This window comes from Anopheles cruzii, chromosome 2 (genome assembly GCF_943734635.1).
Source record: "Anopheles cruzii chromosome 2, idAnoCruzAS_RS32_06, whole genome shotgun sequence".
In the NCBI taxonomy this organism is placed as follows: domain Eukaryota; kingdom Metazoa; phylum Arthropoda; class Insecta; order Diptera; family Culicidae; genus Anopheles; species Anopheles cruzii.
Window position 1 is genome coordinate 57580405 of NC_069144.1, and position 22172 is coordinate 57602576.

Here is a 22172-nt window from a genome sequence, read left to right on the forward strand (position 1 = left end):
GAAATTGCATGACAACCACTGTCAAATCACGGTTCAGTGTACGGTGACGTTTCAAGCTGTCAATGCCAACACGCCGCTCTCCCATCTCGCTCTCGTGCACGACTCGCGGGCCAATGCCTTCTCACACACCGGATCGCTGCCAACTAGCGGCTGGACCCAAATACCGTTTCACTTCGTTCACAGATTTCGTCCGGTGCAAATGTGGTGAAACTCACACGGGTGTGCACCCCTCGATTCCGGTGGTTTCGTTTCATCATCCGCTGCGCTCAGTAGCCCAACCGTAACACCTCTTTCGATCCAACCCGTGGCCAGTTCCGTAGCTCGGAAAGATCACCGTGAACACGCGTTCTTCAATCGAAGGTATGATCGGATCATCAATTTAAATGAGCATACTGGTGAACGTGAGAACAAGCGACCGCAACGGTCCGGTGAATGCCGTGTAAAGTGTGTGTGCGTGTGTGTTTTGGGGTGGCACAAGGAGTCGAGCTCCTCCTTTCATCCCCCGTGTGGCCGATACTATAGGACACATTTCTTTGTTTTCTTCTCCATCTCGATCCGGTTTCCCTTTGCCACACAGATTGTCGCCCCGTAGTGGTGAGCAAGGCAAAGTATCGTAGAACAACACGTCTGCCAACGCAAGATGAGTGCTGCTCCAGCACCCGCCGCGGGAGCCGCCGCAGCTGCCGCAACTGCCCCCGTCGCCGCCGCCCCACCTGTGCTGAAGAAAGGCATCGTGAAGCAGGTAACCGTATCCAGTGACCGAAAGGCCTTTGAAAGTGATCTCGATGCGGGAATAAAGTGAGAAGAAGTGTAGCTCCATCAAGTGCTGCAACTGCGGCAAGAAGAAACGTTACCCTCCCACCAAGGGCGAACGGTGTGTCCGCGTGGCATGATTAAAGTCTAACCGGCACGGTCCGGGACCGACTTTCTCCGCGCGAGGCCGTCTCGTCCCGAAAGAGACGAGCAGTTCTTTAAAATCGATTAAGGAATTTTTTGCTTCTGCTCACACGGCCCTGTGAGCGGCAGCGGACGATTCTCACTTGCGCCAGGCTCCATCGCACGCGTAATCTTTACTCATGCTCATCGATGCGAGAATCTCACGTTCACTCCACTCACTCGACGGTGTGCAGTGTTGGTGCCAAGTTGGCATTATTTTATGTGCAGCCACCGGAGACGTCTGGCCGATGCTGCCCCGCCACCGCCGCCAACCGTTGTCCAGGCCCATAACCAACCGTGTGTCCGGTGGTCTAAATGTCACTTTCACACCCCAAAACAAAGAAACCACGTACGTCCCGCAGCGGTCAAATCCCTCGATGCCACCGTGGAACATAAAGCTAGACGCGAGTGGAGCTATTTTGTGTTACTGATAATAAAAACCCGAGATGCACTGAATGCATACTCTTCAGTTGGAGCGATTACTCTAGACAAAGCTGTGCGGATGTGGCACACTTCGATTGGAAAGCCCTTTCGCAACCAATGTGTACCATATTGAAGCAATCATTGGGTGCCTTTTGAAACATTTATTTCTTGTTTCGAAATTAGATTGAATTAGATTGAATTAGAATTTTAAATGGCTTTTCAAACCTGCAGACGATCCCAACATATGTTGGTCACACTAATTTACGCGTGTCACTTTCCGTTGCCAAATGCTTTGCCGGCTTTATTTATAATTGCATGGTGTGATAATTATTTAAATGCATTGTTGGTTCAAAAGGTCTGCGGCCGGGGAGCATTGCCCACCGCCCGACAGGTGGTATATTTATAGATCGGCCCTTTATGTTGCCATAATACGTTATTTTGAAATGGTTTTCCGGAAATCTTCGTCAATCACTCAATGTTTTGTAACAATATTTTCGGATATCGAGAGATTTGTTTTGTTTTGCTCGAATGTTTGTTTTGTTTAAAAATGTTTACCGTTAGGGAATTAGCATTAAACTACCTTCGCTTGCGCTTCAAGCAGAACAAATTGCAAAAGGGCCTCGGCAACTGTTTTGGTGTGACGTAGCAAAACGTAACGTGCCTCCCGGTGGACATATTGGAAAGGCAAACATTTTTACATAACGTTTCTTTCCGTTCCCTACGCACCTTTCGATGGTGCGCTGAGCTACACTGAGCTACTCCGGAAAACGAGAAATAATCTGTAGCACTACCACCATCATCATCATCCGAGCCTGATTTGTCGCCGTTGTGTGTGTGCGATGCGTTGGAACTTTCGGCTTAACGCACTCGCACGCACGCGGTCTTTCCTTGAGAATCGTCGCGTCGTTCGGATGCAAAATGTGGTCCTCTTGTTCATTTTATAAACGTTTTGTTGTGCGACGGCGGCTCTTTGCAGATCCTTTCCGGCGACTCGGTAATCCTGCGCGATAAACCGGTGAATGGACCGCCGCGCGAGAAGCAGCTGAATTTTGCCGGCATCGTCGCCCCGAAACTTGCCCGCCGACCAACGAACGGTTCGAAGTAAGTACCACGCGGTCGCGCCAACCGTAACCGTAACCTCAACGTGATCCATTTTTGCCCCCACCCCCCCCCTCACACAGTAGCGATGGGACGAAGGATCAACCGTACGCATGGGAAGCGCGTGAGTACCTGCGCACGCGGCTGATCGGCCAGGAAGTGTGGTTCTACTCGGAGAAGCCCCCGAATGCGAATCGCTTCTATGGCTACATCAAGCTGGGCAAGGAACCGCACGCGGAGAACATTGTGGAATCGATCGTGTCGGAGGGTCTGGTGACGGTGCGTCGCGATATGGTGCGCCAGACGCCGGAGCACCTGCGGCTAGTGGAGCTGGAGGATGCCGCCAGGAAAGCTCGGGTGGGTCTGTGGAGCGATGCGCCGGAGGGAGACCACGTGCGTAACATTACGTGGAATGTGGACAACCCGAAGCAGTTCGTCGACCAGCATGCCGGCCAGCTGATCAAGGCGATCATCGAGCACGTGCGCGACGGGTCCACGGTACGCGCCTTCCTCATGCCGAACCCGCGCACTTACCTGCACGTGACGCTGATGATGTCCGGCATTCGGTGCCCGGGCTTCAAGCTCGATGCCGACGGTCGGCCGGACAACACGACCGAGGTGCCGTACGCGGACGAGGCTCGTTTCCACGTCGAAAGCCGGCTGCTGCAGCGCGACGTCAAGATCCGGCTCGAGTCGAACAGCAACACGAACTTCCTCGGTACGATCCTGCACACCGAAGGCAACATTGCCGAGTCGCTGCTCCGCAATGGCTTTGCGAAGTGCGTCGAGTGGAGCATACCGTACGTGAAGGAGGGCATCGAGCGGCTCCGGGCCTCCGAGAAGGAGGCAAAGATGAGCCGGTTGCGACTGTGGAAGGACTACAAGCCACCGGCGGCGATGGCCAACACGAAGGACAAGGAGCTGGTCGGCACCGTGATGGAAGTGTTCAATGGCGACGCCATCTCGGTGAGGGTGGCCAACAATGCCACGAAGAAGGTGTTCTTCTCGTCGATCCGACCACCGCGCCCGAAGGAGGATGAAGGGGTGCGCACGAAAAACTCCCGCCCGCTCTACGACATTCCGTGGATGTTTGAGGCACGCGAATTCCTGCGCAAGAAGCTGATCGGCAAGAAGGTCACGTGTACGCTCGACTATGTGGCGCCGGCTCGCGACAACTACCCGGAGAAGTACGCGTACACCGTCCGACTGGGAGACTTGTAAGTATGATGGCGGCGATGGAGCAGAAAGTACCATCATATAGGTTATACGCTATCTCCTTGCTCGATGGGAAGCGATATGATTAATTGATGGGAGAACAGCGCTCGAACATACCAATGAAGTTGGCTCTTCAATAGAACCCACTTTGGTGCGATGTCCGATACATTACGATACGATCGCTTCGCAAGATCAGTTCACAAAATGCCGCTACTTTCGTCTGCAGGAACGTTGCGGAAGCGATGCTGGAGAAGGGTCTGGCGACGGTGATCAACTACCGGCAGGACGATGAGCAACGATCGCCCGAGTACGACAAACTGCGGGCTGCCCAGGAGCAGGCGATCAAGGGCCAGAAGGGTCTGCACGGCAAGAGGGATACCCCGTCGCACCGCATCAACGATCTGACGACGGATCATTCGCGCATCAAGCACCACTACCTTCCCTCCTGGCAGCGTGCCCTGCGCACCGAAGCGATCGTCGAGTTCGTGGCGAGCGGTTCGCGTCTGCGCATCTACTGCCCGAAGGAAAGCTGCCTGGTAACATTCCTGCTCGCCGGCATCAGCTGCCGTCGTTCGTCCCGCCCTGCGCTCGGCGGAGCACCGGCCCAGGAAGCGGAACCGTTCGGCGACGATGCGTTGCAGTTCACCCGCGAGAAGGTCCTGCAGCGGGACGTGAGTGTCAAGATCGAAACCACCGACAAGCAGGCGACCAGCGTGATCGGTTGGCTGTTCACCGACAATAACGTGAACCTCTCGGTGGCACTCGTCGAGGAGGGCCTTGCTGAGGTGCACTTCACCGCCGAAAAGTCCGAACACTTCCGGGCACTGAAGGATGCGGAGAACCGAGCCAAGGCACGGAAGCGCAACATCTGGAAGAACTTTGTCGAGAAGCAGACCGAGGAAGACGAGACCCACAAGGACGAGATCGAAGATGCGCCGGACGCGAATGCACCGGCCGACCGGAAGGTGAAGTACGAAACGGTGGTCGTGACGGAGGTGACACCCGAGCTGCACTTCTACGCCCAGCACGCGGACCAGGGATCGAAGCTTGAGGATCTTATGTCGAAGCTGCGCCAAGACTTTAAGGCGATGCCACCGGTGACGGGGGCGTACGCACCCAAGCGGGGCGATCTGTGTGCCGCCCGGTTCTCCGAGGACGACGAATGGTACCGCGCGAAGGTCGAGAAGATGGAGAAGGGTGGCAACGTTTCGATCCTTTACGTCGACTACGGTAATCGTGAGGTAGGTAACTGTGTGATCGGTTCGCCATCGCCATGGCAACCGCCGCAAGCTCCTTAGATCCATTTCTTTTGTACCCAAAGAAATGCTTGAGTCATAAGCTTGCCAGAGTGTACACGGCCGGACGAAGCACTTGATTGACGATCTTCACCGCGGCACGTTCTAATCTCCACCTAAGACACAATGCGGCGCGATCTTGGGCCACCCGGCAAGGCTCTCTTTTTGCTGGCGGAGCCAGAACGCGACGGTAATATTCTTTTACCTGCTCGCCAGTAAGGTTTCACCGGCATCGGGAGTTCTTGTCATCTCCGGTTCGGGAGCGTTACATTTTAGGTTCTGGAGAGTGCCATTCTCGGTTGCTATCGCGTAATCAACTTTTGATCGCTTCTCCTACAAACCAAAAAAGTGCCGCAAATACATGAAACCAGTATTCTCTCGGACATTCTGCTAACTATCGGTTGATGTTTCTCCTAAACAGATTGTCCCAAGTACCCGCCTTGCAATGCTGCCGACCGCGTTCATCTCGGAGAAACCGTATGCGCACGTCTACGTGCCGGCGCTTCTCGTGCTGCCGGTTGACACCGAAGATCGCCAGGAAGCCATCAAGGCGTTCGCACAGGACGTACTCAACCGCACCCTGCAGCTTAACGTGGAGTACCGGTACGTGATTCTTTCTTTTTAATCCCACCCAGTACGGCCATAATATGCCAAAGGTTCGGTTAAGTAAACTTGCCACAACCTTCTAGATTATGGCCAAAAGTAACGAAATGGAAGCGGATTGGGGATCCTCTCCTCTCTCCGTAGCCGTACCGACCTTCGGAAGCGCGCATTCAGTGTCTTGCTGGGCGCTGCCTTAAATAGGTTTTACAGATGATCTTTTCGAACGCAATGTGCCAAAAATCGTTCAAAAATGTGTTTCTTTTTCTATCGTTCAGTATCCAGGGTGTTGAATATGTTACACTGGTCGATCCCGGCACAAAGTCCGACATCGGCGAGGAACTCATCGCCGATGGTTACTTGATCGCGGACAAGAACAAAAAGGATCGCCGACTCACCAAGCTGGTAAGTCATTGCTAAGGGACACATTTCTCTTTTTTTTTTGGGTATCTCACAAAAATACTATTCAACAAACCCTCTGTAGATCGCGGATTACAAGGAAGCGGAGCAGAAGGCCCGTAAGCATCACAAGGGCATCTGGCAGTACGGTGACAGCACCGAGGATCAAGCGGGCGAGTTTGGCATCAGCCGTTAAGGCCCACATATCGTCCAACCGTGCGTGTCGTGTTCACGCACTCCCCTTCGACGTGCCAACGATCAGTTACGCTCGGTTCGCCATCCTCTCTTCTTTCGGCTTTCCACCCGTGGCCAGCCAGCGGGGACGAGGGGACGCGCTTCAGCAAGCTTCCCGAAGCGCGAGATGTCGAGAGAGAGTGGAGGGAGATTGCATCGAGAGTGAATGTGAAGCTGAAAGGCGGTTATGCATTCCGCATGACTCGTGGTCAGCTTACGAATATCTCTCGGGCGAGGATCGCAAATCGAAGAATCACGACGCACGACGAGCGCGCGTTGGGCGTATGACATTGAAAAATAACACACCTGCCTATCAAATACATAAAACATCAAGAAAAGTACTCTTTATAATGTGAGATATAAAAAATGAAAAGAAAAAAATCTAAACAAAAACCAACACTATTAAGATGAAGCCAGCTGCTGCAGCAGAAGCGTTACGGAAGTGGGTTCACTTTATTGGCCTACATTTCAATAATCTATCGTAAACGGAAGGAAATGCATCGTGCATCACCACCACCACCAGCAACAATCGGGGAAGAGAAGCGAAAAGACAACTGTACCGCGTATCGGCTTTTCCTGCACTGCTGTTGAGGTTGCGTGTTCCCGGAACCACCACCCCCTACCGGATCGGAGCGAGGAAGGGACGAAGATTAGATGGTTCAATCAATGCTTTCTTTTAGTTTCACTAGCCATTAGTTTTTATACAGAGTTGCGTTTATTATTTACGATTTAAGCGCGTAACGCACCGTCGTATCTTCCATAATAATTTTCTGATGATTGTCATTATGAATCTGTTTTCTTTTTGAAGATTTTTTGCTTTTCTGTTTCTATCCTTCGGCTCAATTCATGGTGGAAATAAAGTTTTTTCTGACATTATTGCATCGGGGCATCACATTTCCTTGTTGTTTTGCTGGTGTAATATGGTGCTAAGGTAAGGTTCAAGCCGACTTGGGGAGCCACTCAGGACATCTCTTTCACTAAATTACTTTGGAACTTGCAGATATGTGAAATCGTCAATTGTTATTGTACTGAGTTGCGTGAAGGGTGGATTCCAGAAGCAAAGCCTATGGGAAAGAAATCGCCAGTTTCCTCAACTTGGGTAAGTCTTTATCGAACAGGAGCGGAACGGCTACTGATAGCTTCTACATCCGTTGCTCATAAACCCCGAAATTTGATATTCCACCCCGTATCTTCGTGTGCAGCCCTTTTCGTACAGCAATTAAACTCTTTATGACTGATCTTTCCCGACCTTACTTCCCTACGTACACCACTTATCAAAGAGAAGTATTGCCACACGTTGATTACGATTAAGTCGTTTTATAACAAATCTGCCTCGGTACGTTTGAAATCCACAAAACCTGTTATCACACGTTGTGTATCGCTTAGATAAAGGGGCCTTTAAAATGTTTACAACGATTTGTTCTTTTACGATCGAGGGCATTGAGATCAGGATCAGATTTATAACGAGCACACTTCTCGCCTCGCCGGGTATCATGGCGCCTTAACCTTTATTCCAGCAGCGGGGTGTAGGATTCATCCCTTAGCATTGTTTCAAAGCCTTATCGGTCGAAATGTCGCAGAAGGTTTGTGCAAAATGTGATTGACACGTGTTCACAGCGAGCACGATTTGATGCAAAGTTGTAGCTTATCGATTGAATTAGCGGCATCCGAGATGGAGGACGGACTGCGACGGCGGCGGTGTTGGTTGTAGGTATAAAAGGCTGACAATTTCGGTGCTTCGTCTCACTTTACGGTTTAGGATGAAAACCTGCGTGCTTCTCGTTGCTCTGTTCGCTGTTGCCAGCGCGGAATGGATCGATATCGATTGGTCGCAGGTGCGCCCGATCGAAGAGTTCGATCACTACTGGGCTCGTCTGCCGCCGGAGATGCAGATCTACCGTTCCGTGAAACCATCGCCCCGTATCACCAACGGATTTGAAGCCACTCCCGGACAGTTCCCGCACCAGATTGCTCTCCTCAGCGAGTTCAACACGGGCACTGGCTTGTGCGGAGGTTCCGTCTTGACCAACAACTTCATCCTGACCGCTGCTCACTGCGTCGTTTCGGGAGCTACCACTCTGGCCAACGGAGGTACCGCCATTATGGGCGCTCACAACCGCAATGTCCAGGAGGCCACCCAGCAGCGTATTCGCTTCTCCACCGGGGGAATCGTACGTCATCCGCAGTACTCCACAACCAACATCCGTAACGACATTGCTGTGGTCCGTCTAAACTCTGCCATGTCCTTCAACGCCCGTGTGCAGCCCGCTCGTCTGCCGGCTCGTTCCGACAGTCGCCAGTTCGGTGGATTCGTTGGAACCGTCTCCGGATTCGGTCGCACCTCGGATGCTAGCCAGGCTACGTCGGCTGTTGTCCGTTTCACTACCAACCCGGTCATGACGAATGCCGAATGCATCTCCAGATGGAACACTGCACTGATCCAGGCCCAGAACGTATGTCTGAGCGGTGCCAATGGACGCTCGTCGTGCAACGGTGACTCCGGTGGGCCACTGTCCGTCCAGGATGGTGGAGCAAGCACCCAGATCGGTATTGTGTCCTTCGGATCTGCTGCCGGATGCGCCATTGGCATGCCATCGGTATACGCCCGTGTCACGCACTTCCTTGGATGGATCGAGGCCAACTCGGACTTTGTCGCCAGAGCATAAGTAATAAACGTATCGCATCGCAATTTGAAGCTTAGTTTGATTCCACAAATTTAATTCGGTTCCGAAAAGTAAAATCTTGTGCGTGTTCTTTCGTATTAGATGTTCTTATGGCTTCGAAAAAAGTTGTACGGAATCCATTGGTCGTATCCTTAACCTGTTCCTTATCTTGCAATAGATAGCACCTCCACACAGGAGCAATAGCAACAAAGGCCGTTATCAGTACCCACAGAACACAATAAACAGTAGCATACGAATATCTCTAAACCTCTAGAAAGGGCTGGGTTTGTTGATCAAGTAAGTCAACACAAAGATACAAACGCCGTGTGATACCAAAAAAGAATATATTTAATTGATTACATTTGGAACGGAACCACGATTGTTGAATACTGCTTAGGCTTCGGCAACAAAGTCGGAATTGGCCTCGATGAAGTTGAGGAAGTTAGACACACGGGCGTACACGGATGGCATGCCAATGGAACAACCAGCGGCCGATCCGAAGGACACAATGCCGATCTGCCTGCTGCCACCATCCTGGACGGCCAGTGGGCCACCAGAGTCACCGTTGCAGGCCGAGCGACCATCAGCTCCACTGAGGCACACATTCTGGGGCTCAATCAAGACGGCATTCCATTGGGCAATGCAGTCAGCGTTTGTCATGACCGGGTTCGTGGTGTACATTACAACAGCCGACGTAGCCTGGCTGGCGTCCGACGTGCGACCGAATCCGGAGACAGTTCCCAAGAATCCACCAAACTGGCGGGTATCGGAACGGGCTGGCAGACGAGCGGGCTGTACGCGGGCGTTGAAGGTGATGGGGGAATCCAGACGGACCACAGCGACATCGTTACGAATATTGGCGCTCGTGTACTGAGGATGGGGGAATACTCCCGAACCGCTGAAGCGAATACGCTGCTGGGTGGGCTCCTCGATGTTGCGGTTGTGTGCACCCATGATAGCGGTTCCACCGGTGGCAAGGATGCCCGCAGTGCCGACAACGCAGTGAGCAGCGGTCAGGATGAAGTTATTGGTCAAGACGGAACCTCCGCACAAGCCACTGGTGATGATGAACTCGCTCAGCAACGCAATCTGGTACGGGAACTGTCCGGGAGTGGCCTCAAATCCGTTGGTGATGCGGGGAGATGGTCTAATGTTGCGGTAGACCTGCAACTCCGCTGGTAGACGCTCCCAGTAGTGATCGAACTCCTCGATCGGGCGCACCTTGGACCAATCGATATCGATCCATTCCGCGCTAACGACTGCGACCAGAGCTACGAGAAGTGCGAAGGTTTTCATTTTGACCACTACCCTTGGACACATCCCGTTTGTTCGTTCCTTTTATACGCTAAAGGGCCACGAAACACTGGTCATATCTTAGTCTATCTAATTCGAGATAAGTGATAAGCGTTTTGACCTTTCGAGTCGTTTTGGGTTATTCCAATCGCTGGGATTGACCCACAATACGTAAAAGACAAGCCTCTGCGTCGGCGTGCCCGATGGACGTTTCCAAAAATATTCTCCTCCTCGCTGCTCTGTCTAACTGAGCATTCGATTATCTTTCAGTACAGAATTAGTAGACATCGTGCAGCCTTCACCGATAGTCAAAAGTCATTGTAATAAAATCGCTCTCCGGGCGTGATAATGGCAAGAATGACGAAAAGCAAGATTACTGCACAATCTCGCGCAGTGTGGGATAACCAGACCCGGAAAACCCGATCAATACGGCTGTAAACTCTTAGTCTTAGTCGATAGGAGACGATGCGGAATTGAAACGAAATTTACTTTGCTTCTGATATGCATTATCGCACGGCCAGCGACTAATCAGCGAATTTGTCGCGCCAGCTTAGTTCAATGCTTCATGTGTGTTTATTGTCTTTTACTTAATCGTATACTTACGCGATGTTACCACATTACTTACCACATTGAGATAAATTTCGATAGATATGTTACATTGGAGCTCTGTTTTTCTTTTACTTGCATTGAGTTTCATTTATTGTTACTTTTGGTTTCATATCCCGATTATTTAATCCAACACATTTAACATTTTTTTCTTAGACCTTTTGTGGCAATCTCTAGTCCTTAGAACCATTTGCCATGGTGAGTCAGATCGACAACTCACCGACCCACAGCAAATTTGTCGTTCGAAGTACCAATTAATAATCATCAATTTGGTAATTCATAATTAATCCGTCATTAGGCTGTTCACTTCTTACGTCAACATCAACGTCTTATCACTCCGATTTCGACCGCGAAGAGTTATTTTCTCTTGGAGACGTAAAGTAAAAAAACCTACTCGGGATGTTAAATTGGCAAAGGGTCTATTTTATTCTCTGTTTTCCATCCTTTACTCAGCGAATCGAAATTATGCGTCGGCAACGAAGTCCGAGTTGGCCTCGATCCATCCAAGGAAGAACGTGACACGGGCGTACACCGACGGCATGCCAATGGCGCATCCGGCAGCGGATCCGAAGGACACAACACCGATCTGCCGGCTTGCTCCAGCATCCTGGACGGCCAGTGGGCCACCGGAGTCACCGTTGCACGACGAGCGGCCTTCAGCTCCACTCATGCACACATTCTGGGGCTGGATCAGGACGGCGTTCCACTGACCGATGCAATCGGCTTCAGTAAGGACCGGGTTCGAGGTGAACATCACAACAGCCGAGGTAGCCTGGCTGGCATCCGAGGTGCGACCAAATCCGGAGACGGTTCCCATGAATCCTCCGAACTGACGACTGTCGGAACGGGCTGGCAGACGAGCGGGCTGCACGCGGTCGTTGAAGGTCATGGGGGAATCCAGACGGACTACAGCAATGTCGTTACGGATGTTGGTTGGAGTGTACCCTGGATGGGCAGCGATTCCAGCAGTGGAGAAGCGGATACGCTGCTGGGTGGGCTCCTGGACGTTGCGGTTGTGAGCGCCAATAATAGCGGTACCTCCGTTGGCCAGAGTGGTAGCTCCCGTGATGACGCAGTGAGCAGCGGTCAGGATGAAGTTGTTGGTCAAGACGGAACCTCCGCACAAGCCAGTGCCCGTGTTGAACTCGCTGAGGAGAGCAATCTGGTACGGGAACTGTCCGGGAGTGGCCTCCTGGCCGTTGGTGACTCGGTGCGCTGGTCTAGCATTGCGGTAGATCTGCATCTCGGCCGGAAGACGAGCCCAGTAGTGGTCGAAGTCCTCGATCGGGCGCACCTGCGACCAATCGATATCGATCCATTCTGCGCTGGCAACGGCGAACAGAGCAAGGAGAAGTGCGAAGGTTTTCATCTTGACGATTTCGATTGAACTACTTTTCCAACAGCAACGCTATTTATACAGGATCCGAGTTTCGCTTATCATCAAAAAGATAATCTCCAACGTGCTGATTGGCGTACGGTTTTCCTGATTCGTAACCATGACGTTTTGCCATTCCCTTGCGTAGCGCGTCGGGAAATTCCCTCGGTAATTCCAAAAACCTTGGCCATGCCCAAAAATCGAAGATTCATTTCCACGTAAGACTTTCCAGTGAACATTGAGTCAATTACAGTAATTATTAACCATTAAACCAGTGGTCTCAAACTCATATTAGCATGTGGGCCGCATTGGAAAGTAACAGCTAGTCAGCGGGCCGCAATGGAAAGCAGCAGCTAGTCAGAAAATGTTTTTTAATTAAATTTTACGAACTTTGATTTGGTTTGGATTTAAATAAATCGTATCGGTTGCTTCTGTGCCGGTAGCTGAACCGACAAAAACATTTTCTTGTGATTTATTGCTGTCTATTCTGACAGGTATAACGTAATTATATACTCCGCGGATGTGGCCGCGGGCCGCGTGTTTGAGACCACTGCATTAAACTATAGTATGACGTGTTCGCATTGGAAGGAATTAGCGAGCGTTTTGGCCCCTTCGAGACCAAACATCGTGGAAAATGATATTAAATGATGTCTAAGATGCATATAATTTTGAGAGAAGGATATTATGAAATGGTTTCTTCATTTCAGGAAAGGTTTCGTCATAACCTTACGGCACGGTTGATCCCAAAAATCTTTTGCGCGTATCATCAGAAATTATCCGCAAGGCGTGATCGATGCCGGAATTACCCAACCACTTGGAAATCGCTTTGATAAACCTAATCAACGCTACTAAGCCTGTGATAAGAACAAAATTCACCTGCTATATAAAGACGTGCCCCTGGCAATGCTGTTCATTCGTTTACGCCAAGATGAAAACCTTCGCACTTCTCGTTGCCCTGTTCGCCGTTGCCAGCGCGGAATGGATCGATATCGATTGGTCGCAGGTGCGCCCGATCGAGGACTTCGATCACTACTGGGCTCGTCTTCCGGCCGAGATGCAGATCTACCGCAATGCTAGACCAGCGCACCGAGTCACCAACGGCCAGGAGGCCACTCCCGGACAGTTCCCGTACCAGATTGCTCTCCTTAGCGAGTTCAACACGGGCACTGGCTTGTGCGGAGGTTCCGTCTTGACCCAGAACTTCATCCTGACCGCTGCTCACTGCGTCATCTCGGGAGCTACCACTCTGGCCAACGGAGGTACCGCTATTATGGGCGCTCACAACCGCAACGTCCAGGAGCCCACCCAGCAGCGTATCCGTTTCTCCACTGCTGGAATCGCTGCCCATCCGCAGTACACCCCGACCAACATCCGCAACGATGTCGCTGTAGTCCGTCTGGATTCCCCCATGACCTTCAACGACCGCGTGCAGCCCGCTCGTCTGCCAGCCCGTTCCGACAGTCGCCAGTTCGGCGGATTCATGGGAACCGTCTCCGGATTCGGTCGCACCTCGGACGCCAGCCAGGCTACCTCGGCTGTTGTGATGTTCGCCTCGAACCCAGTCCTTACTGAAGCCGATTGCATCGGTCAGTGGAACGCCGTCCTGATCCAGCCCCAGAACGTGTGCATGAGTGGAGCTGAGGGTCGCTCGGCTTGTAACGGTGACTCCGGTGGCCCACTGGCCGTCCAGGATGCTGGAGCAAGCCGGCAGGTCGGTGTTGTGTCCTTCGGATCCGCTGCCGGATGCGCCATTGGCATGCCGTCGGTGTACGCCCGTGTCACGTTCTTCCTTGGATGGATCGAGGCCAACTCGGACTTCGTTGCCGACGCATAAATTTGGAGCACTTCTTGAAAAATGACAATAAAAACTAACATATTATAGCAAATCGATGGCTTGAAGTAGTAATTTTTAGAAGTAATGTGATGCGTTTGTGTCCTTCGGAACTACCATCGTGGTAATTGGAACCTACGTTGCATAGGTTTTGTTGCATCTAACAAAATACCTAAGCCTAACGAAAAGCCAGGTAGGGTTTACGGAAAGCATGGTCGTTTGAGTGTAGATCTGTCCTCCATACTCCTGAACACGTTTTTCCACGGATACCGTTTCAGTAAGCGTTTTGACCGTTGGCAGTGTTATTTTTCACTCAAACGGTCTCTAGAAGACTGTCTCTAGACGAGTACACGTTAATTCTGGTAGTGCTTTTTTTAAATCTTAGATGAATGAACTTGTGCAGTGTTTTTTACTGTGGTACTTAAATAAAATAACTTACCTCACATGGTGGCCCAACTTAATGTTACGAGTTTGCAACGGCGTAAGGTGCACTCTCTATAACACATTGATATATTTGCATAACAGATTCTTTACTCAATTTTTTTAAATTCCTCTACTTCAAAACACAAAAATCAAATTAATCGTTCAATCATGTACAAATCGATTCAATTCCACATACTAAAGTTTTTCCCATCAGTGTGCATCAGCTGAGTAGTTGTCAAAAGCAGGGTTGTCGCAGCGAGATGGTTGAAGTGCCAAATCAAACGCAAACGTCATCCGAAGTGCCGCTGAACTTTGCCCGCTGCTTTCCGCCCTTCCCTTTCTAACCATCGTCGCGGGCAATCGCGTTCCGTTGCGAATCGTTATTCGTTGGCAAAAAGTTGTTCGGTGGTGAAGTTATTTTGCAGGAACCGTCTTTAAGATCGTTTGATTGATATTCCGTAACATTAGCTCACGCTAAACACCGTTTCATCAAGATGGCCATGTCACAGGTAAACAAATCGTTGTTCCTAGTGTTTTGCACTAGTTGTGAACTTTGATCATACGCCGCGAAAGAACGGGGTAGGATTGTTGATGCATCATCTCGCATTGGACTTTGATCTGTGCTTGCGATTACGCGGCTCGCGGCCACTCAAAGGAAGGGGGGTGACAAGTGGTCCCAAGTGAAATCTGTGTTAAGCTCGGTCAACGTTGAAGAAAGCACCTAAAATCCCTCGCTTATAGCATAATCCACCGAAAGGGTGATCAATTGACGTTTGAAAGGTTTTCCGTTAAATCCTCCGAAATTGACCCCCTTCGGGGTATTGATAACAGGTAGCGGCGCACCTCGTTGTCGGCGCAGTGGTCTTATCTTCTGGTCTTGTGATCCATTGCAGCCATTTCGGGATGGTATTTAAAAAAAAGAAACAGCAAGATAATCGTCTGGTTGGCGAGTTGCAAATGAACCGGCAGAAGCGTTCACATTTCAAAACATCATCAAATGGAACACAAACAGATTACTCCATTGCCGGCGTGTGTTTACACTTCCTGGGTCTCGTCGAGTCGATGCATTTCGATTGCAGTTCTAGTGTACGGTTTATGATTTATTTGTTTCACTCCACAGTTCCTGAGGTATGCTGCCCGTCCCGCTGTGTGCCGGGCCCTGTCCTCAAAAGCGGCTCCAGCGGTCGATGTGTCACCGACCGGTCCAAGCTTTGCGCTTACCGACGAGCAGCGGGAAATCGTGGAGCTGACGAAGAAATTCGTCCGCGACGAGGTAATCCCGGTGGCGGCACACCACGACAAAACGGGCGAATACCCGTGGGCCATCATCAAGAAGGCGTGGGAACTCGGACTGACCAACAACCACATTCCGGCCGAAATTGGTGAGTTGTTTTCGAAAGTGCTGAAGACATTCTATTAACGGAAGGGCTCTTCCTTTCTTTCAGGCGGTACCGAAATGTCCATCCTGACGAGTTGTTTGGTGGCGGAAAATTTCGCCTACGGTTGTTCCGGCATAATGACTGCGCTGGAAGCGAGTGGCCTAGGTGTAAGAGTCGTGGTCGTGGTGGATGTGTGACAACTGTATTCTGACCCATCTTCTTTTCACAGCAAACTCCCGTCATTCTGGCCGGCAACAAGGAACAGCAAAAGAAGTACCTCGGTCGACTGCTGGAGGAACCTCTGGTGGCGGCCTACTGCGTCACCGAGCCAGGCGCTGGGTCCGATGTGAATGGTGTGCGGACTCGCGCGGAACGTAAAGGGGACGAGTACGTACTGAATGGCCAGAAAATGTGGATCACCAACGGTGGCGTGGCGAACTGGTACTTTGTGCTGGCACGCACCAATCCCGATCCGAAGTGTCCCGCTTCGAAAGCATTCACCGGCTTCATTGTGGAGCGCGATACGCCTGGGCTCACGCCGGGACGTAAGGAGCAAAATATGGGCCAACGGGCTTCGGACACGCGCGGCATCACGTTCGAGGATGTGCGCGTACCCAAGGAGAATGTGCTCATCGGTGAGGGTGCGGGATTCAAGATCGCCATGGGAACGTTCGATAAAACGCGGCCGCCGGTAGCTGCCGGAGCCGTTGGACTGGCGCAGCGCTGTTTGGATGAGGCGCTCAAGTACTCGCTCGAGCGCAAAACGTTCGGTGTACCGATTGCGGCCCATCAAGCGATCTCGTTCATACTGGCCGACATGGCGATAGGCGTTGAGACGGCCCGCCTAATCACGATGAAGTCGGCCTGGGAGGTGGATCAGGGTCGGCGGAATAGTTACTACGCCTCGATCGCCAAGTGTTACGCGTCGGACATTGCCAACAAAATCGCGTCCGATGCGGTGCAGGTATTCGGTGGCAATGGGTTCAACAGCGAGTATCCGGTCGAGAAGCTGATGCGCGATGCGAAGATCTACCAGATCTACGAGGGTACCTCGCAGATTCAGCGGTTGATCATTTCGCGCAACATGATCGAGGCCGCCAAACAGAGCGCATAAGAGAATTAACAGCCGACCAATTGTTTATCGGTCGTTAAAATGGTTATGTTTATTTGGTTTGTGCATTCTATACTTTTAAAACTCTTCATATCACACACACACACACACACACAATCACAGATACCGGTGAAATAGAAATTTTGTATTTTCATAAGTAAAATTAATGATTTTTGAACTTGAAAATGAAAAACTTGTTCACTTTTTGGTTCGAATTCTCACTTTGGATGAACATTCCCGAAATTTTTCAGGTAAAGTGCCGCAGCGATATATTTCATAGAAAGAATGGGCAGCGGATTGCATAGATCCGGGCGCCTTAGCCAACAACAGACTTGATAAGTTTTAAAAGTGATCCGATTTTTAATTTACGTAACTAATAATGTGTAAATGTTGCAAAACGAATCATCAAGTTTTAAAAATTACAACATATTACGTTATTGCGGTTAGCTTAGCTACGTTTCGAGAGTGGGGATGCGATTCAATCGGCACCATTCGCGATCCTTGCCGGCGGCTTTCGTGTCCGTGAACAACGAACCGTGAACGGAAGTGAGAGCAAGAAGAAACGAAAACGACAATAAATCATCATTCATTCGTAACGCCGCCGGAACCACCCCTAGCGCTCGTCGCTAGGCGGGAACGGGTTTTTGCGGCGAATCGTCTCGTAAGAAATTAAACTCCCAGCACCAGCGCGAAGTCGTTGAAGTGTTAACGAACCAAGGCAGCCGGATCGGTGTAGGTTCCGGCACCCATTCACAGGGAGAGACCATCGACAATCCTGCGCACGGTGGACCCTTTTCTCGTCGTTCGGCAAAAATGTTCTTTGCGAAACTCTAGAAAGCATTCACTTTCATCCGAGAAAATGAAAACTAGCGCGAGATCTGGATAAAGATCATTCTTTGTCACACCGCAGGAGAAAAGCACTTTGAAGAATCTTCTCGTGAGTGAGTGAGTGAGTGAGTGCACGATCCAGCGACGATCACCGCATTACACGAAAGGCGAAATGCGACATCGAATATGTTATCTGAGCGGTTACTTGTGTTTGGCCCATTTTGTCTTCGGATTGATAAGTTTCGATTCCGGCAATCGAAGAGATACTAGCTGCTCTTTTCATATTTAAACCCTTTTAAATTCATTCAACAACCCCTTTCTGAGCGCTACTAACTTTTCCATCACATTGATGTAACACATTGATGGAAGCGGGCCGCCAACCGCGGTCACTTTCCCTTTTCCCTCGCACTCGCTCTCGCGCCATTCCCGGATGGCAGTGACAGTGAACGCGGGCCAAGATCAGATTATGTATGTCAGTATGTTTCGCCATCGGCCATTTGTTTTCGTTTTTCACACACCAACACCACACCACGCTCTGATCCGTTGTGTGCGTTGTTTTTCCCCGTTTTGCGCTTAGAATGGGAACACGCTTATACATAACGAGCGCGGGGAGGTGCGCCACACCCGCCAGTCCGCGCCCAGGGATGAAAGTGTGCATGCGTGCGTGTGCGAAAGCGAACGGGTTACGCGAACGCGAATCGCAAAACGGGCACCAAATCGCAAGTCGCAATTTTTTTTCGCGCCAGCCAAATTCCCCAGTTTGCAGGCGCAGAGATGCGCCTAATCTCGCTCCCGTGCGTGCCCCGTTGCGCGTGTGTGAGTGGGCTTGCGATTGCCTGGCTCGGCTCCTCACTCCTCCTTCACAAGGTTTTGTCGCGGACCCCCCTCAGTCATCGTTTGTTTTGCCATTTTGCATCCCGTTTTGCTTCGGTGTCGCGCGCGATTCATACGCTCGACCTTTGGCGGGCTTGGGTCGCGGGCTGTGTGCGGTGGAGGCGCAGTTTAAATGTTGGTCACCACACACGCCGCCTGAGATGCAACCGGGTGAACGGGTTGGCCCGGGCCGGGCATTCCCGGGATGCGTCTGTCCGATTAAATTGGTCTCAGTGGTCCACTTCCGGTGTGCGGTGCTTCTGCGGAATCAAAGCACGATTATTACGCCATTGCGTTCCGGCCAAGGACGCACACCGAGAGCCCGCTCACCTAATTCGATTCCGGGACTTAGAAAGATCCGCACCGGCAAAGACGTCAAGCACGAAGAGACCACCACCTTGTTGCTGGCGCGGCCGGCGCACGCACACGCCGGAGACGCGCACACACCAAACCCGGGCGGCGCAATATATCTCTTTTGTGCAACGCACTACACGCGACCCGCGACGGTGTGCGTAACGGACAGCAGCGTGGGGCGCGCGGCGGACTACAGTGCGGCCCGAAACGAAAGTGAAATCCTTCGAAGGGCGCACTGTCCGGAAGCTGGTTTTTTCATCGCTCGTTTCCTCGTTCGTTCATGTTGCGGTCACTTTCCATAAAAAATAAATGTTCCCTTTCGAATAATTAATCTGCGAGTGCAGCAGCCGCACGTTACGTTACGCACTGCACTGTGGCCACGGGTCTCGTTCTAACTCGCTCTCGTACATCTTGCCGCACCGCGGTCCCTCTTTTTGCGCTGCGGATGGACCCCTCTATTTAGTGCGGCCTCTCGTGCGTGTGTGTGTGTTGGTGTCCGTCGGAGCGAGGGGGGCAGAGGGCGCGGGGATTCCTCGCGCGATCCCGTTTCGCACACATCACACGGTGGGTTGCGTTCTAAAAAATAGCTAAATATTTTAGAATCGCACCAGCCGGCCAGTATGTGTCAGTGCGCGACCGTGAAACGTACCGGCGGCTCTCGGGTGCGTTGTGGTTTTCCGTCGTTTCTCTCGCTCCCTCGATGGCGCGCTCGGCCACGGCTGTGTAAGCGAGACGCGAAAGTGGTACGGGCGGAAGCTAAAAAATCCGCACGCCGGAGAGCGAAAGTAGATTTCGCACGTTTTTTTTCGGTGCCACTCTCTGCTCTGCGGGCCGATGATCACATCGCGCGCCGGATGACGTGCAGCAGCAGTGTGTGCGATGTGCTAACAGTGTGTCCACCGTGATCGTGCTGCACCGTGTCGTCGTGGTGTCGTGCCGAATAATAAGATATTTCACGAGCCGGAACACGGGCGGCATCTGGTGGAAGAAGAAGCACCAGCAATCCTGTTCGAAACCAATCAACCTCCGGAGATCTGCTGCTGCACCCGAAGCAGCAGCAGCAGCAAGCGAGGAAGAAGATTTGGCACAAAAACGTGGTAGTCTCCGCCGGCCCCGGACCTCCCCCGGCTACGACCGGCTATCGGATTCGGTTTCATTTGGCGCTTTGGTGGTGTGTGCGCCGCGCTCTATTCGCGCCGCTTCCTCTTGCTGTCTCACGGGGTTGGTCGTTGGTGTTGGTCGGTGCTGCTGTGTGCGGACGCGGAAATCAGATTCTCTCGCGGTCCGCGGCGGGTTGTGTTCGCGCCGCCGTCCGGTAACGTTGTTTATGTTGTTCTTGTCGCGAGCGAGCGAACGTGAGTGTGTGTGCGTGTGTCGACGGCGCGGCGGCGTTCTGGTGGCACAAATTCAAATTCAAGTGTGAAGTTCAATAACGAATGCGTAATACGTACACCCGGGGGGAGGGATGCGGTGGGGGAATCACTATTTCGCGGCCGCGACCCACCGGTGCTAGTGTGTGCGGGCGCCACACACACGGACGGCGCGCACTGTTTGCTCGTGTACTGTTGCTGCTGCTGTCACTTAGTAGGCCGTCCGATTGATCGCCGCCGGCGGCTGTCAAACTGTTCCTCATCGTCGTCGCCTGCTTAGAAAAGTCAGCGTTTTGTGGTTAATTGTTGTTCCCGTCCTCGCCGGCTCAATGGGAACCACCAAATAGAAGTTCCACTCTGGTCTTGCGTGTGTGTGTGCTGTCAGTAGCCGGTGCATTTTCGCACACTGTGTCCGCACGGAACAAAGCCTCTTCCCCCCCCAGCCGGCCGGATCTGATGATCATTGTGTGGAGTGCCCTCGTGTGTGTGTGTGTTTCGGAAAGGGAATAACCCATCAACAACCCATCGGCTGCTGTGGCTGCGTGTGCCGGTCCCGGAGTCCTGTGTCCGTTCTCCAGAATCCATCGGGAGCACTCTCTCTCTCTTTCTTTCTCTCTGGTGGGGTAGGCCGCTTCTGGGTGGTAGTGTGCCCACCGAGAACCGCTGGCCTCGTGGCCTATATATTCTCCGCCCAGCCGATGGGGGGCACATGGATGTCGCGTAGGACACCCCAAACCAGGAGCGAGAGAGAGTGTGTGTGTGTGAGAGAGAAACAACCATATGAAACGTCAGTGTGCGAGAGTGCGCGCGCACCGACAGCTCTTTTTCACACCTCTCCCTCTCTCTCGCTCTCTGTCTATTTCACTCCCATGCTAATCGGCCGCTGATACATAACACTTTCGGTTGGCCACCACTCTGTTCTTGAACTCTCTTCGAACACAGAAAGGGGGTTTGTTTTCCCTTTGGGCCGATCGGACTATTCCGGGACTTTGTGTAACTCCCGTGTGTGTGTGTGTTTGTCCCGTTATGTTGCGCTTTCTTCGATCGGCACTGGGCGCGCTACGTCCGGTTTTTGGAGGGCATCCGCCGCTGATCCTTTGCGGCCGCTGCTGCTGGTGTTAGTGTGCCGTTACTTCCCGCCGAGCGCAGGAGTCCTGTGTTGTGCAGGAATCGTGTGTTGTGGTGGCGAGCGAGAGCGAAAGTGGCCGCCCGCAGACTTTTTGAGCAACGTTCGCCCAGCGTTACGGTTGCGTTCCGTGTTTTCCGTGCGCGCATCTCCTCCGCTGCAACCCGTGTGTGTGTGTGTCCACGGTGGTGTCCCTTGCGGGTGGCGCGTCGCTATCTGTTTCTGATGTTTACGTTACTGCCGCACTTCCTTCAAGTTTAGTGTAGGTCACTGTTTTTTGGAAGGACCCCCCCCCCCCCTCCCTCACAGTTTGACCGGAGCGCAGTGTCGTCGGAGATAAGGATCGGAGTGTTAGATAAGAGGCGCCCCATCGTCCATATCTTCGATTGATCAACGACAGTGTCGTGCCATTTTCAGCGGGGTTTCGCGGAATCTTTCACATCCCGGACGGGCGACGCACAAGTATTGGTGCCAGATGGAGCCTGGGTGACCGTGACCGACCGACAGCACTTCCGCCCTCCCCCAAAACTTTAATGCAATTTGTGTCCCCGGAAAGGACGAAACGACGATGCTAACGATGTGCGATTCCAATGCTAATTTCCCGTCCCTTTCAGAGCCGTGCAGAGAATGGTTCCTACTAAAGTGAGTGATGCCGTTGAGGGCCGCCTACTAGGATTGGCTTAAAAGTGTGCAGTAACGCTGACTGACTGACAGTAACGCTGCGTAACGCACGCCGGAGC

The 22172-nt window shown here is 52.0% G+C and overlaps 6 protein-coding genes across 6 annotated transcripts; 4 read left to right on the forward strand and 2 right to left on the reverse strand.

The window, feature by feature from the left end:
• The first annotated feature begins 186 nt into the window (after window positions 1–186).
• Window positions 187–7063, forward strand: LOC128268051 (staphylococcal nuclease domain-containing protein 1). Its single transcript, XM_053005048.1, has 8 exons — window positions 187–360; window positions 578–742; window positions 2336–2460; window positions 2541–3674; window positions 3899–4913; window positions 5389–5570; window positions 5846–5972; window positions 6052–7063. Exons 2-8 carry the CDS (start codon window positions 641–643, stop codon window positions 6160–6162), a joined length of 2796 nt encoding a protein of 931 aa, XP_052861008.1. The 5' UTR covers window positions 187–360; window positions 578–640; the 3' UTR covers window positions 6163–7063.
• Window positions 7064–7960: 897 nt separating this feature from the next.
• On the forward strand, window positions 7961–8866 carry LOC128269111 (brachyurin-like). Its single transcript, XM_053006476.1, has one exon. The coding sequence runs from the start codon at window positions 7961–7963 to the stop codon at window positions 8864–8866; it is 906 nt and encodes a 301-aa protein (XP_052862436.1).
• A 390-nt stretch (window positions 8867–9256) lies between these two features.
• Window positions 9257–10159, reverse strand: LOC128277415 (brachyurin-like). Its single transcript, XM_053015869.1, has one exon. It carries the CDS (start codon window positions 10157–10159, stop codon window positions 9257–9259), a length of 903 nt encoding a protein of 300 aa, XP_052871829.1.
• A 1066-nt stretch (window positions 10160–11225) lies between these two features.
• Window positions 11226–12131, reverse strand: LOC128277413 (brachyurin-like). Its single transcript, XM_053015867.1, has one exon. It carries the CDS (start codon window positions 12129–12131, stop codon window positions 11226–11228), a length of 906 nt encoding a protein of 301 aa, XP_052871827.1.
• Window positions 12132–13065: 934 nt separating this feature from the next.
• LOC128277414 (brachyurin-like) lies at window positions 13066–13971 on the forward strand. Its single transcript, XM_053015868.1, has one exon. It carries the CDS (start codon window positions 13066–13068, stop codon window positions 13969–13971), a length of 906 nt encoding a protein of 301 aa, XP_052871828.1.
• Window positions 13972–14733: 762 nt separating this feature from the next.
• Window positions 14734–17048, forward strand: LOC128276405 (probable medium-chain specific acyl-CoA dehydrogenase, mitochondrial). Its single transcript, XM_053014870.1, has 4 exons — window positions 14734–14900; window positions 15512–15773; window positions 15837–15937; window positions 16000–17048. The coding sequence occupies exons 1-4, from the start codon at window positions 14886–14888 to the stop codon at window positions 16882–16884; spliced, it is 1263 nt and encodes a 420-aa protein (XP_052870830.1). The 5' UTR covers window positions 14734–14885; the 3' UTR covers window positions 16885–17048.
• The last annotated feature ends 5124 nt before the right edge of the window (window positions 17049–22172 follow it).

What these genes read in the sequence shown, in the direction of transcription:
- LOC128277413 (XM_053015867.1), bottom strand. Translation starts at nt 12,131, where the DNA reads ATGAAAACCTTCGCACTTCTCCTTGCTCTGTTCGCCGTTGCCAGCGCA.
- LOC128277414 (XM_053015868.1), top strand. Translation starts at nt 13,066, where the DNA reads ATGAAAACCTTCGCACTTCTCGTTGCCCTGTTCGCCGTTGCCAGCGCG.
- LOC128276405 (XM_053014870.1), top strand. An exon ending in CCACATTCCGGCCGAAATTG is followed by an intron (nt 15,774 to 15,836) that starts GTGAGTTGTTTT and finishes CCTTTCTTTCAG; the next exon opens with GCGGTACCGAAATGTCCATC. An exon ending in TGGAAGCGAGTGGCCTAGGT is followed by an intron (nt 15,938 to 15,999) that starts GTAAGAGTCGTG and finishes TTCTTTTCACAG; the next exon opens with CAAACTCCCGTCATTCTGGC.
- LOC128268051 (XM_053005048.1), top strand. Translation starts at nt 641, where the DNA reads ATGAGTGCTGCTCCAGCACCCGCCGCGGGAGCCGCCGCAGCTGCCGCA. An exon ending in CGACCAACGAACGGTTCGAA is followed by an intron (nt 2,461 to 2,540) that starts GTAAGTACCACG and finishes CCCCTCACACAG; the next exon opens with TAGCGATGGGACGAAGGATC. An exon ending in CAGCTTAACGTGGAGTACCG is followed by an intron (nt 5,571 to 5,845) that starts GTACGTGATTCT and finishes TCTATCGTTCAG; the next exon opens with TATCCAGGGTGTTGAATATG.
- LOC128269111 (XM_053006476.1), top strand. Translation starts at nt 7,961, where the DNA reads ATGAAAACCTGCGTGCTTCTCGTTGCTCTGTTCGCTGTTGCCAGCGCG.
- LOC128277415 (XM_053015869.1), bottom strand. Translation starts at nt 10,159, where the DNA reads ATGAAAACCTTCGCACTTCTCGTAGCTCTGGTCGCAGTCGTTAGCGCG.